The sequence below is a fragment of the Echinococcus granulosus genome (assembly GCF_000524195.1).
Source record: "Echinococcus granulosus chromosome Unknown EG_S00116, whole genome shotgun sequence".
In the NCBI taxonomy this organism is placed as follows: domain Eukaryota; kingdom Metazoa; phylum Platyhelminthes; class Cestoda; order Cyclophyllidea; family Taeniidae; genus Echinococcus; species Echinococcus granulosus.
The window spans coordinates 19,116-34,350 of record NW_020170496.1 but is presented as its reverse complement, the minus strand read 5'-3'; the positions used below and the strand labels follow the sequence as shown (position 1 = coordinate 34,350).

At 41.7% G+C, this 15,235-nt stretch overlaps 3 protein-coding genes across 3 annotated transcripts; 2 read left to right on the top strand and 1 right to left on the bottom strand. All coding sequences in view use genetic code 11, as the record gives it.

The window, feature by feature from the left end:
• Window positions 1-4,288: 4,288 nt before the first annotated feature.
• EGR_08695 (Agamous-like MADS-box protein AGL11) lies at window positions 4,289-5,764 on the bottom strand (the record flags this gene model as incomplete). The annotated part of the gene is made up of 4 exons (XM_024497944.1): window positions 4,289-4,321; window positions 5,396-5,590; window positions 5,639-5,695; window positions 5,741-5,764. 4 exons carry the CDS (start codon window positions 5,762-5,764, stop codon window positions 4,289-4,291), a joined length of 309 nt encoding a protein of 102 aa, XP_024347626.1.
• A 2,452-nt stretch (window positions 5,765-8,216) lies between these two features.
• EGR_08694 (40S ribosomal protein S2) lies at window positions 8,217-9,048 on the top strand (the record flags this gene model as incomplete). Its single annotated transcript, XM_024497943.1, has 2 exons — window positions 8,217-8,871; window positions 8,912-9,048. The coding sequence occupies 2 exons, from the start codon at window positions 8,217-8,219 to the stop codon at window positions 9,046-9,048; spliced, it is 792 nt and encodes a 263-aa protein (XP_024347625.1).
• A 2,986-nt stretch (window positions 9,049-12,034) lies between these two features.
• EGR_08693 (Zinc finger CCHC domain-containing protein 7) lies at window positions 12,035-14,726 on the top strand (the record flags this gene model as incomplete). Its single annotated transcript, XM_024497942.1, has 6 exons — window positions 12,035-12,481; window positions 12,587-12,760; window positions 13,681-13,716; window positions 13,788-13,880; window positions 14,326-14,452; window positions 14,545-14,726. The coding sequence occupies 6 exons, from the start codon at window positions 12,035-12,037 to the stop codon at window positions 14,724-14,726; spliced, it is 1,059 nt and encodes a 352-aa protein (XP_024347624.1).
• Window positions 14,727-15,235: the final 509 nt, after the last annotated feature.

Genomic DNA, 15,235 nt, shown 5'->3' with positions numbered 1-15,235 from the left:
GGTGCCAAAACCCCAATTTCCATACCAGAAAACGCAAAACAAATGATTTTTCCGTTTATACAGATGTAATATTGTTGTCATTAAACAGTGGTAGTGAGATTTTTCTATCACATTTGATAGGATTACTTCCGTATGTTCACTTGCTAGTTCTGCAATGAAAACAGTGATATTGTCGATTACGTTCGTTAGTGAAAGCAAAGATAATTTAAATAAACAAACCCTGGTGTACAGTCGCTGCGGAATTCTCTCCCAATTGCTAAAATTACAAATTTTTCTGGGTCAAAGATGGAGAGCTCTACCGTCGTGTTGCCTTGGGAGGTCTTATTAACAGCGACAGAATTGCTTATTCTGCTTATTCTCCATGATGCAAATTAGAGGCAATAAAAGCATATTTTTAGGGAGTTTGATATCACCATAGCAGTTTATCCGCTGGAATTTCTATGTTCAAGCATTCGTTTTCAATATCGTATTATGTTTGACCACAAATCTTGTACTACTCACGATGATTCCACTCGTAGTACTGCATGCCACCTCACCATACGCAAAGGAAGGCTGAAATACAACTATAAGTTAGGAACAAAACAGTAAGAGAAGTGGTTTTAAATATTACTTTTAAGTAATAACTTAACCAACTAGCCTTTGGACCTTCCTACTGTGAATTTTGAAAGTTCAGGTTAACCAAGTGATGCAGCCTCTCTCATTTAGGTGAATGGGAATTCAGGTTAAAACTGCACGGCACTTTTCTATTTGGTTTATGACCGAGTAGGAAATTTGATGCCTTTTTTGCATACCTGACATAACTCTAAATTAATCAATCTCCTAAATAATTTTCCGTGTCTAGAACCGAATTCTAGGCTACTCGATGGGAGAGTTACTTACCGCCCCACTCTACTCAATTGGCTTCACAGAAATGAATGCCATCGACTACAGCGCATTCCTGTACTCTCCGAAATTCGCAAAAATAACCTACCTCTTTTTTTGAAGGGAAGAGGTATGTGCAGTGAACTGCGGGGTTGATTAATTGTTTGATCTTCTGCCTCTGTCGAACCTATCACCTGTAATTAAGTAGTATATGGTTAACCTTCCAACTGGAGTAATCTCTCCACCTACCAATTACCTAATTCACAAGTTAGCCAAAAGTTTCGATATCTTCACATTTCTAGATGCCTACGGCGCTTCTGATTCCTCTTTAAGGGGTAATTAATCATGATTTTTTTTTCTGATGCAAGTTTTTTGGGCACTCACATGTTGACATCTCTGGCACCTCAGCAATCGGTGACGGCCATGGTAACATTAATTTTAGCCAGAAATGAAAGTGCCTTAGTGTCACCTGTCAGGCATATCCACCATCACCGAGAATGGTTTAATGACCTTACCACGGTCGACCTCTCATTGCTATCGCGGTGGCAAATACTGTTAGGAAGTTTAAACCGGCCACGCATTATCATCAGAATCTAGCATTTGCTGTATTACTGAAGTGGATTAAAGAGTGGAGCACTGTGGGTATTTTTTAGGGCAAATTATCCAGCCCTGTCAGATTTGCCTCTGACGGTAAAGCGCTCGTCATGGCGTGAGTTGAACCCTGTGAAATATTCTAAATGAAAGTGTGAAAAGATTGTAAGGTCACATTTTAAACCAATTCGAAACAAACCTGAGAGTTGTAGAGATCATTCTGCAAGGGGAAGAAAAGTTGTGGTTTTTTGTCAGCTAACCAACCTTGAAGCATTGGGGAACGAGATCACAGTCCACAATCAAGTCACTTCTTGCAAAGGGACTACCGTGCACGGTAAAAATGGGAAAATCCTGACAATTTTGAGTATAAGGGTTCTGACCTCTGACCTCTCAATAACGAAGTTTGTGGGCTTTACACAGGATTTGGAAATATTTTTTGTTGCTTCATTAGACCCATCGTACTTCAGAATAGGTGTGAGGACCATGACCCTTTTAAATTGACTCTTTTTTAAATGTAGATAGACTTTGTGAGGTGTTAAAACTTAGCCACTCTGAGAGACTTAATTTCATGCGAATTTAAAGCCGACCACCTCTATTCAAAAAAACCCGTTTTCCATAACTCCTACAGTACCAAATCGCTACAAGAAATGATAAATTCCTTCATTCCTTCATTTACTCTTTTTTTCTTTCCATGGCATACAAAAAGACTGGAGGGTAAGGCCTCATTAACCTCCCTACATTCATCTCACATTGTTGTCCGATCACAGTAAACAAAGACTCGAAATGCATTGTCATTTTGATTGGACTCAATTACAGTGAGTTGATGAGAAAGCCTCCCTCCTTCCCGTCCTAACAATGGCACAGTTAAATAACTAGGTTGATAACTAGTTGAAGACTCTACCTTTGGGGATTGCGGCGGGGGGAGATCGGATACGACCCTGGAAGGATTGAAGAAATTTGTTCCTCTACCATAGATACTGTCTAAATTTTGAAGAAATAATTAATTATATTAAAAAAGTCAACTTTTATGTGGGAAAGTTGTGATACATTGGCAGGGAATTATCTAATGTGTTGAGGTAACCATAGAAAAGGCGTTTTTACCTGGACAGTAATTCAGAAAAGTGGCCTCCTAAACAGAAGGGCGTAAGTATACACGCATTAAGAGGCAAGGTAAGATAGGGCTTGCAATTTGCCACCAAAATAATGCGGATACCGAGATAAGGAAGGTGACCACCTCACCTCAAAGCTAGGAGGCATAGTTGATGTGGCCGCACTTGCAGTACCCAAGGCTGCTATACCATGTTCATTGTTCTTTAAAAGGAGAACTGATTAAGCATTAGTGATTACAAGGTGAAAGACGTCTTCTCCTTAAGAAAAAGCAAATACTCATCTTCTCTCTCATATTTGCCTTTTACCACTTTGTCTTGGCACTAAATAAAGAAGGTGATGATTAAATTACAGAGAATTTCAACCCATTTTCTTTGACCTTTGTTATGCTCACTTTTATAAGTCACTGTCAATAGTGCATTATCTTATCCACGATGGTGCTTTGGAGTGAACTTTCTAGGTAGGTGACTTGTGACATTGAGAGAACCGCAGAAGGGGATGCTACTAAAGATGATGTAATTTGCGTAAGCGGAGCTGTGATGATGTGCTTCTTAATCTCCGATTTTCTTGCCTAATGCAAGAAAATAGAAGGTGGGAAAGGTGACAAAAAATAACTCAAAAAGCGACACTTTGGAAAGACGGGTGGATTCGTGCAAAACCTACCATTTAAAGTATTTTAGAAAATAATTATAATCGATGCTCCTAGTTGACTCTTCCATTGGGTTTTTAAGATAAATTTGTTTTTCTTCGTACCCCTGCCAATTTGGCTTAAAGACCAAAGGGAAATTGAGCTGAATATACTACTCACGTGGCCTTCAGTAGAATCAGCTGATTCTTCAGCGGAGGAGGTATCCGAGTCACCACCTAGGTTATTGTGATAGAGACCGGTGTTCTTCGCATTGTACTCCCCTTTGTGCTTTGTTTGCTCTATACGCTGTCAAAATAAAGGGTGATTATAAATAATATGCGATTCATTTGGAAGAGAGCTATAATAATTTGGATGGTTTGCTGGATAATAAGTAGCAATTTACTTAAAATGACTAATAGTATTGATCCCCAAGCTTCAACGGAATAAAAACACGAAGGAAGTGTAGACAACTCTTTCAACTTAAATGATATATTTATTAAATGGAAAATTCTTGCCAGTCATCTAAAGTACGCTTTGCTAAGCAACGCACTTCTTAAGTATGCTACTAGAAATATAAAGCCACTGCTACGTTGAATTGATACGTCCTTCTCCCCGAAGTTACTATTGCGCAATAGCAAAAATGAGGCAGCTCATTTTTTCTTCCTTTAGTAAAGTAAGGCTTTTCTTACTGCAGAATTAAATACATGTCAGGAATTTTTACATTCCAAAAAAAACTTTAGATTTGCGTAAACCTGAGAAGTTTTGGTGGGGTCAAGGAGCGGGTAAATTTTGTGTTGTTGGTATGGGCTTCACTAAAACGGCAGGTTGTAAAGTGGAATGTAGGGCTGTGGTGACGTAAGTCTCCAAGAATACATTCAAGCACTCGAAACTGCAACTCCAAATGCATTACAAAGGTTTACACCGTCTAGAAAAGAGGGTGAGATCAAAGACAGCTGCTGGCCTACCGCCTAGATTCTGAATTATTACGTCTGTTTTAGTGGAATAGCCGGATAAACACCTAGTTACTCATTTATAAAGACGAATTTGCTGTTGATTCTAATGCTTGAACAGTTCGGAGACGTGAAGACGTGCAGGAGGGTCCTATAAGCCGGAGCCATTCAGTGTTTGTGAGACCTAAGAAAATCGCAAAAATAATGAAAATTTCGAGCAGAATATTGATTTTAAGGGAATTTGTTCCTTTTTTTTTCAAAATTTACTCACAAAATTGTCAGTTTCCAACTCACAGAAGGGGCGCACCACTACAGTAAGGTTTCGGTGCTAATAACCTGGAAGTGAGAGACCTCAATCGTTACTTTGATTTAACTGAGTGACGTTTCTGATAGGCTTAGTAGGAGGAGATGAAATTCTTCATTTCAAAGTCACGGAATGGATGCCTTAATGCATGACTAAGGCACAGAAAAGTAGCCCTTTTATCTCTCACCCCAACAATTATGAAGGCCTCTCAAGGTTCTTCTCCTACGTCTTTGTAATGGGGAATTCACCAATTTTATGCTACAGACGCCAACAACATTTAAGAGCTTTCACGTGACAATCTTGTCAAATTGTTTTTTTTTTCTTGCAAAAACAGAAGGCGTGCAAGTGATTCGACGCTGATAGAAGGAGGGGAGACGAGTGGGAGACGAAAACACTGAGAGAAAAATTTATTAGCCTCAGTCATGCGGAATGTCATACAGGTATATCAAACTTTAAAAAGGTCTTAAATTATGCATGAAAATTGGGGATGAAAAGTGGCCTAGCTCACGTTTGTATGGGAGGGAGGGATGGAGGAAGGAACAGGGGGAGGCGAGAAGGGTAAAAGACGTTCGCCTTATATCCACCCAAATCGTTTCATTACAGGCTTTAAGAAATATGTAACCAAAGCTTTTCCACCTTTTTAGCTCTTGAAACATCAGTTAAAGTAAGCAGCCCATTAAATGGAGGAGTAAATAATGAGTGACTCTAATTTAACCCAGTCAAGGTGATATTGTTTAGAACCATACCATGCCTTGCAGAGAAATTGCATTTTTCTTCCCTACTTTCCTTGAAATAAGCAAAGATTCAACTTTGGCTAAAAACTTATCAACCACTCAAAGATCAAAAGCGGCTCATTTAGTGACGGTTAAATAAATTTTACTAAGATAAATCACAATTAATCAAAGCTATGAATAGTATTTTATTAAAACACTTGGGTGATAAAATAGGACCTACCTTCAAAATCCTCTCATTTGTCATCATTGGAACGACCTTTTTTACACTTTTTAATTTGGATTCGAAACACGGACTGGCATACTCGTAGAGACAACCCTTGTCGGTGATGACGAGGATCTTGACATGGCTGCGGGTTAGGTCGCTCAATTCATAGGCCTTCTTAAAGAGCCCAAAGCGACGTTTGGAAAAGGTGGTCTGTGACACCGAGGAGGAGAATGAAAGCATACAAAACAAAGAGCCTACAGATCTCGCCTTGCTGTTAGCAATTGGGGCTATTTTGATCTTGTTGCGACCTTTCTTCTAGTCAGCAAAAATAATGTCAAATTACTGATGGCAAAAAATTACCGCAATCTTGTCATCCTGATCCATATGGAGAGGTGAAACACGAGTAGGATACTAGAATGGAAGTTCACTGCAAATAGCATTAGCATTTGCTGTGTGCGTGCATATATAGGTGTGGAGCATGTGCCTGTTACTTCTGTTTCAAGTTTGCCATATAGCCTTTGACTGCACGTGACAATACGATGACCACTTCACTTAATAAAATTACAATGCATCCACGTCAGGAACTGCGAAATCACCATTCAGTCATCACCCAAGGGAAGACAAGTAGTTGTTGATCAAGCAGTGACATTAATGGGTCAAAAGCCAAATAGTGTCTAAACAAATATTCATTAGGGACTTGTGAGAATGCAGTTAGATGCACCATTAAGTGTACATTTCACGCATTCCAAGATGATAATCTTTCTAAACCGAAGATATAAACATTTATACTTGAGCAAGGGTGACCTAATGAGCTGATTGTGAGGTGAAGAATTTGTGAGGAAAGGGGAGGCAAGCATTTTTTCTATGGCACAATTTACGTTATCGAGCCCTGAAGGTAGTCTTCTCGATGGTGGCCCTGTAGGATAGGCTCAAGCGATTCCCACTATCATCGATACGTTCAATTGCATCGGTTCTGCCCAATCGGGCAATTTCCCACGCAAATCTATTCTACCCTGATGATATAGCGAATACCTTTTTGGAATTTTAATTTCGCCCTTTTTGGTTTGTTTCCAACTTGTCCCTTCCAGCAGGTGTTATCCACATTGTTGGTCATAAGCAGGAAATGGTGCGGAGGAAATGAGAAACAAATCGTGACATACCCAAACAGATCATCCTTTTAAAGGTACATTTGTCTAGCTGCTGACATTGACAGACTGCAATCAAAACTAATGGTTACGGTTGGATAATACTACTTTTCCTAATTAAATGTGAGGTTTCTGGTGTGGAAGCAAAGGGAGCTCAAAAAAGTTAACTCACCTAGTCTTCCTACCTAGCTCCACACAATTCAGGTGAAATTTGGTGCGGGATACTCGAAAGTGATCCCCATGTCTCTTCACCACGCAGGAGTGACGTTTATTGGTGACACTGTTCCTGGTGTCCCATGCAGATACTGGCCCCCGCAAAACATGTTCTTCTGGTCGATTGTTGCCACAAATGTAGACAAATGCGATATTATCCTGGCAGAACAGCACCTCGTAAAAACAGATGATTTATTTGACTGGAAAAGAGAGGTCAGAGGTAGAAGCAATTGATTGAGATCAACCCTTCCATTTCATTGAAAGTCCGAGCAATATGCGAAAAGTATGACAAACCCGGTGCCATCTAACCGCCGTTTCTTTCCATTTGATTGCTCCACTACTGCGGTTAACTCCGCAGCATAGTTATTGCTCCATTTAATGAATGTGCACAGTCATCCCTCGCTATATGGACCGCCAAATGGTGGAATCCTAATTCCTGACTATTAGATTTTAGGTTGCGCTCATATGTGCATTTCTAATAAATAAGCTGCCATGATTATGATACCATAAACTCGAAGGCTAGCCTAAAACTTCAAATCCAAACGAATAATATTGACGTGGAACGCTCCCACATTTTGAACCGTCACCGAATCTCTTCACGAAATGATGGAACATTAGTATGCAGCTTAAGGCTTCAGTTGATAAACAGCATTTAATAATTTTTGCATAAATTCGTAGCTGTTGTTGTTGTCAAAGATGCTAGTGATTACTCAAAAGCTAGGGAGGGAGTAAATATTCGTCAAAATAACTGAAGAATATGCAATACTGCAATACGATGGCGGTTTATTCCTCGGTATTGGTGAGGTGCCACTTTTGTACTTTAAATTCGCCTTCTTGTACCTCGCTGGGTAGGCTGGCATTTCTACGCTACAATACTCTGGTCGATCCTTGAGTGGCGGATAACAAGGTTGAAATATCCTTTTTGATTGAGTCAAAATTAATAAAGGTATTCAAGGAGAATTGACAATATCTAAAGCAATCTACCAATAAATAAAAAGAGTTAGTCCTAGCAATATACCCGTTAGTATTCCTCCTTAGAATAATGGTAATAATAGGTGGTATTGGAAAATTTCAAGTTTGTGCAAGGTATAAATCACGGTGGAAGTGAAAACTGGAATATTACTGTCACTAAGAAACTTTAATAAGTTTTAGCCGAGAGGGCACAAAAAAAAAGTGACATTTATTTAGTACGCTACAATCGGAAAATGTAGAAAACTTCCCGTAAACAGAATTACCCTTTTCTAAAAGGAATAAAATATGCCTTAAAGTTTAAAGGACTTAAAAACCTTTTTTTGTACGGCTTTAAGAAACAACAGAAAATTATTAGGGTGGAAAATAAAAAAGATATTTTTAGTGACCCTAGCTTTGTTTGAATAAGTATTGTGTGCTCAGGCGGCACTTGTATAGGCTCTACGCGTGGGGTATGTGTTGTTTTAATTATAACCTGACTTTTGTAGTCCTTTACCATTTAATTTGATATGAGTGCTCCCCCTGCTGGACAAAGGGGCGGTTTTAGAGGAGGTTTTGGTGGGAGAGGTAGAGGTCGTGGTGGTCGTCGAGGGCGTGGAGGTCGTGGCCGACTGGGCAAGGATTCAGAGTGGAAGCCAGTCACCATTCTGGGTCGCCTGGTGAAAGACAAAAAGATCACCTCCTTGGAAGAGATCTACATGTACAGTCTCCCCATCAAGGAGGCTGAGATCGTCGACACGCTTTTGGGTTCAAGTGTGCTCAAAGACGAGGTTCTGAAGATCATGCCAGTGCAGAAGCAGACCTGTGCGGGTCAGCGCACTCGCTTTAAGGCGATCGTGGCCATGGGCGATTATAATGGTCATGTGGGTCTTGGAGTAAAGTGTGCTAAGGAGGTAGCCACGGCCATTCGTGGTGCCATTCTTCAAGCCAAGATTTCAATTATCCCAGTTCGCAAGGGTTATTGGGGTAATAAGATCGGCAAGCCACACACCGTGCCTTGCAAGGTGACTGGCAAATGTGGTTCTGTCTTGGTGCGACTGATCCCAGCACCTAGAGGAACTGGGATAGTCAGTGCACCAGTTCCCAAAAAACTGCTTTCGATGGCGGGTATTGAAGATGTATACACCAGCGCTCGTGGACAAACCGCAACTCTTGGCAATTTCGGTATGATCAAATTCTACTAATTCCCTCAACATTTCTTTAGCCAAGGCCACCTATGTTGCTATTAGGAAAACCTACGAATACCTTACGCCTGATCTGTGGTCTGTGGTCCCGACCCAGAAGCACGTTTTCGTGGAGCATGAGGCGTATCTCCGCAATATCGGGAAACAGACTGCGTAAAATTGGAGTGGAAATATATTCTTTATTGTGGTTTTGTTTCCTTAAGATCACGGGTTTATGCTGCTAAAGTTATTATATTGTCGGTAATTTTTCACTTTATGCAAACGAGAACGAAGCGTCTTCGTACCAGTTATGTGAGTCGGTGTGCACAGTGTGTCTACCATTTGTGTCGGCCTCGTCTTTGATGTATGAGTTCTGAGTTGGTCTTATGCATGACTTTTCTTACTCTGGAGGTAGGTATCGGCTCAGTAGTCGGCAGCGGAGATGTGCCCAGGGCTACTGGTTTCTAGGATAGATGGCTAGAGTTTCTATTCTTGAGTTCGTTCTCTCTATTAGAGAGATTTATCTGGTTTCCGGTGCCGATTCTCTTCGCGAGCTGTTCGCCTCGGTTAATTGCTTCGTGTTACTCGGCCTCTCTTGGAGTGACGGTGAAGCAAGGTAAGTGGGTCTTCGGTCTTCGCGTTGTTTCTGCTTTGAATGCGCCCTCCGCAAAAAGCATATTTCTTAGGTTCCTGCTGGGTTTACTCGCCGCTGGGGACGTCGGACTACTTAATCAGTGATGACTTTGGACGGAATTAGCTAAAAGGAACAAAATTCTGAATCTAATGGTTGGGTTCCAGGCTCGGGCTACCCCCTTGGGGCGCGTGGTTCCGATGGCCAGCTTCGTGTATGCTCGGGACAGCTCTGTCGGGGCTGTATCTGGTTGAAAAGTCTTATGTGTTTCACGGTGGATCGGTCAGGCACTGAAGTGGTATTGCGGTTGGGTCATTTACTGCTGGCAATGTGTGCGGGGAAGTGGGTTTCGCGGGATAACAGCTACCACCGTGCGTTTCTGGTCCATCACTAGTACCCATGTAAAGGGCTGGACGGTATCAAAAAAAGGAGGGTGGACGGAATAGGGGCGGTGCCACTTTGAATAGTGTTCCCACGCTTACGCCGGGGTGTCTTGCTCGTTCGTGACTACCGTTGGTTTTAGCAACAAAGATTACAGTGTGGTGGTTGACGCGCGAACGGAAGGCTGGTCACGCTTAGCATTAAGGTAGTTATGTGGGCTCTTAATTTCTCGTGGTTTCGAAATTTCTTTTGGTATTTTGGTTCTCTTCATGTTATTTCTGCGGACAGTCTAGCGGCCCCTCTATGCACTCACGATGGAGCTCCATCTTGACGCACACACCCATTCGTCTTATGATGCCTTGGGTGAGAAAAACAGTGCAAAGGGTCTAAATTGGGTGGCAGTGCTTGTCCACAACAAATTAGGATTGGGAGGACGTGTACAACAATCCGGTCCCCATAAAAGTCCCTTCAATGTAGGTTTGAACTAGGTTTCTGCACTCCTAGAGGCGCAGACACTATGCGTCGCGTAGTCAACGATTGAAACTTGTCGTAACACTCCGCCTCTCATTTCGTCTCCAAAACACTTTCCACTCTGCTATGCGAAAGTGGACCAGAAGTTCCACTTTACGACTAGGACAAAAGTATTGCCAGTTATCAGCTCTAGGCTCGGTGACGCCGTCCACGTGATGAGCGCTTAGAAATCCTTTTGCGGTCTGTGCAAAAGAACAAACGCACACATGCAGAATATACTACTTATGTGCTAAATCCATGCAACTTTAAGTGGCGGGTTGTACACCGTCTTTGTCAGAAGTTCTGCTACCTGGAAAAAGAAGAGCGAATAGTAGTTTTGATAAACCTCGACAAAATAGGGGATGTACAAATTAAGTGAATGTTTGAAATGACGCCGACGGTTTTGATTTTCTCCATCAAGTGAATAGTTCCGTATTGAAAACGGTAACCATGCCATTAGGTATCCAACACTCATGGACAAAGTGTTATTCCTAATTATGCGGAGCGATTAAGTTGTTAAAAAATAACGGGAGGACTCCGTTCTTTTTCTGGAGAAAGGGAAGCTTTTCCATCAGCCTCCATATTGTTGACGCAAATGCAACGGATTGTAGGGCCTCGAGCATCTCCTGGTGTACATTACATAAGAAGATACCACCTCAACTACGCCTTTGCTGTCAAGCATTGTCCGACTTTGAGTTCTATGAAGCTATTGCAATTCCATTCCCAAAATTCAGCTCATAGATAGAGCAAAACTCCAGCTACAGCGAATTCGTTGAGAGGCCTCAGTGACGTTGGGAAAAACTACCTTCCTGCATACACAAAGATCAATTGGCTGGCGTAGGAGGCTGACCAAGACGAGCGTCGTGGACAGCATAAAAACAAGAGATAAACTTAGTAAGAATTTGACATCAATTTTAAACGTTCAATTATTTTAACCACCCAGGTACTTCAGCCTGCGGGATGCACTCCCGCTATTTCATGGGCCACTAGTCTTTAGGCCGTGCTAGTAGTCTCCCAGTGAAGGCGCGGAACGCCACACCCCTACCCTCGATTTCATAACCTTGGATCGAGAGTGTCGTGGATAGAGCAAAACATCATGCATTGAAGAGACGCGGGGTTACATAAGCAAACCTATAGGGAAGAAGCAGAGCCCGGCTCCTCCTTTTCCTACTGGCCAATTGATGACACCGCCTTTGTCACCGAATTGGCCCACTCTAGAGTGTACATTCAAACAAGCATGTGTAATATTGAGATTAAAAACGATCAAGTTAAGTGCTTTAAAATTGCTTCATTATTTAATTTCAAGGGATTCACCGGCTTTGCTTGACTACTCTTGTAATGCACACCTTAGAAATGCGTATACGTTGCACAAAGTGACAAATGCTAAGGTGGTAACAAAAATAGACACTACATTATGGTGACACTTTATAACAAAAACGAAACGTTATTTTCTACCAGTGAGCTTAAGAAGTGGGTAATTATTGTGTAACTATGCGGACAGTTTGTTTAAATCGACCGTATTCGCGATCATTTGGGAATGTGAAGGTGAGGTCGCAATGAGTCGGGGTACTTATACACTGCCATTGATGGGGTCATTTCAGTTCGCATTGTGCTTCACAGTGTTGTGGCCTTTGGGTTGGCAATGTATAGCGACGAACTAAAGTATAGCAGCGAAGGTGGTTCAGACAGTCAGTCGTGTCTGATGGATGCTCTCTACCTTACCTTCAGCGGCATTGCTCCAAAACATGTGCTAAAACAAGCTGAAGAAAGAGTGAATGGCGTCGTGAACGAAAGTAATAAATGTAACGTAAGTGAAAGCCGATGGGAGGCTGATGATGAAAATGCTTTTATCAAAGTGGAGGGACTAGATGTAATTATAGGCTGTCGAAATCCATCCTCGATGGTCGACCTTGATGATACAAAGAAATTTTTCGAAGAGCGATGCAAGGATATGCCCTCAGATCCAAAACAATGGAGGCTGGACCCCTGCGACATGGATCCATCACTTAAAAGGCACGACAGGGAGTTCCACAGAGGCCCTTGCTACAGTTGCTTTCGCGATGGCCATATAGCAAGGTTCTGTACTAAGGTAAGCGAGCCATATTCCATTGCAGCACTTCGCATTGCATTGGAGAGCGTTGTAGTGCAGTCCATTGTCGCCATTTATTTTTGCCTTTCTCTCTATTTAAAATAGGGTCCCCAGCCTTGCCACTTCTGCGCTTGGACGACCCACAGTTCCTACTGCTGCACGTATTTATTGTGTGACATATGTCATTCACCTGGACACGAATATTATTGCTGCCCAAATAGGAAACTCCTGAGGAAAATTAATTGTCGCCGATGTAAACGGCGGGGCCATACAGGCAGTGTGAGTTCATGTGCCTTTCATCTTTGTTTCTTCTGAGCTATCCTTTCATTTGAACTAGCTGAGATTCACTTACACCACCGCATCGCGTATGGCTTTCCTCCCAAACGTGGGTAATGTCCATGATCGGCAGCAGTAGGATGTAAATGCGTGTCTATTATTAACAGCAAAAGATAACACCACCCTTATGTTGTGATGGTTTTGTTCTTACAAGACTGTCTTTCCACTATAGACGCATTCACCGATGAGGGAACATCATGCTCCAATAAACATTTATTCTCACCTGGTGACTACATACCATATATCATCTAGGCGCACGGTTATCAGTCAGGATTTGGAATAATCCTGACTACTGTTTACTGACATGACATGACATGATATCAGAGGTCTTGTTTGTTGCTTTTGTTGGTGTTGGTTCTAGGCTGGAGGTTGTTAGATAGTCTAGGTTTAGATGATGCTGCCTTTTATGAGGACAGGTACGGAGTTGGTCTGCTTATAAATGCTTACTACAATTCAGCAAATAAAATGACCAGTCAGTAATTTCCCTCAGTCATTCATAACATTCGTGTCTTGCCACTGTTTCATTCATGTAATCAGGATGTAAGCTAATTCCTAATCCATTGTGCAGTAAGGAGGGTAGGTTAGGGGGTCATTTCACAACATGATTTTCGGGTCACGCGGTTATGATTTCACGGCCATCTGTAGCTATTCCCAGGCTGTTCGCTTCACGCAGATGTTGTCGGTTGTGCTTAACGCATTATTTACCTAAATCAAATCTGCTCATTTGTATGGACATAATTTGATCAAACCTAAATGGCAACAGTGGCTCGAGGTCACCCCAAAATATTTTCTTTCTTATATGGGAAACTGAGGCGGCGGTGCACCTCAAGTTTATTCTGTGTCCCTCTCTTACTCGCTTTTAGGCTTGTCCAGACATCTGGCGGCAGTACAGACACACGGTATGTAAACTTTGACCCACCTTTATAATGTGTTAGTGGAGACTGCTTAATTGTTACAAAATATGCATTAGACGAAACCCGGTAAACCAGTGGTGGTAGATTCTCCTCGTAAGCCTGTAGCGACAACCTGCTGCAACTGCGGTAGCTCATCTCATACAGGAGACGTACGTTGATTTATTTTGCCATTCATTTATCTATTTGCTTATTTATTCATTTAATTCGAAGTCGACTAGAAGCTTTTGCTTCAAAATGATAAAACTGCGTATGACTAGAGAATTGACTTCTGATTCAATGGTGGAGAAATATTCTTCATCAAATGATAGTTAATCAAATTAAAGTCAAATTCTCCAGAAATATCACTTGTGTGGGCCTATTTCTGATTCGACTCCAGAGTGATAGACGAAGACATTTGGACATGGCGAGCTTGGAGAGAGAATAGCCTGATAAGTGAAACATTTAGCAGTGTGGGCTGCATGAGAGGAAGAAGAGGAAGCAAAGTGTATCCGATGGACTGGAGACTTCTGTTAAGAAGCAACCTGCTTGTTTCAACAGCTCATAGAGTGAATTGACAGCAGTCTCTAAAGGCGCATTTTTGATACACCCTTCTAGAGTTGCGAGAAAAGTTGTGTGACCCGCTGCCCCGTGCCACTTTCGTCGATATGTCAATTTGATGACCACGACGTCTACAGTCGGGATGGATTGTACAGGCCTAAAAAAATAGGGCCATACACATATGGTGAGTGTTGATTGGGTTGGGGAGCAGGGGTTCGTATCATCGTCGTTCTTTGCTTTAACACACTTTTACACTATTTCTCTGCATTTTCCTAGCGGAGGCAGCGAGAGCTGGATTATCCAAAAGCAGCCACGGTGATATTACTAAGCGTAGCTGCCAACCTGAGGATGGAGAATGGATGGATGCCGAGTGGATGACCTATGGCACATTTGGAGCACGAGCCTATGGTCTGTTAACTGATCAATCTGATTTGCGCACATGTCATTTTTACCTCTGATACACACCATTATATTGGCTATTAATTTATATTAAGATTTGTAATAGTTTGGCGTGAGTGACAGCATATTGATTTGGACAAGTGTTAGGTAATCACGGTTCTTATTTTGGTTACTTGATTTAATCGACTGATTCGCACGCACGCTCACAATAAAAGACCAGTTCATTGTATAGTTCTCTTGCATTAATAGCACTTTCAAATAAATGATGGAAAACGTCTGTTTTTATTCTCACTTGGTGGCTAACAACAGTTTCTGACATCGAACCATATTGTCTTCACATCTGGATCCCACTTATTTCATGTAGGCGTTTAATCAACGTGGTTTGTCATAAGTTCCAGCAAATGTGTTTCTATTACTGATCAAAGAATTAGACATTTACCTGCAAATGCAATCCTCAATATTCATTCATTTTGGCAACCAGTTGTAGGTGTTGAGATGCTGCATAGGTTCAAGGGAAACATCTTCAGTACCCGTATAATTCCTCCTACTTCCCCCGAATTTTTACACA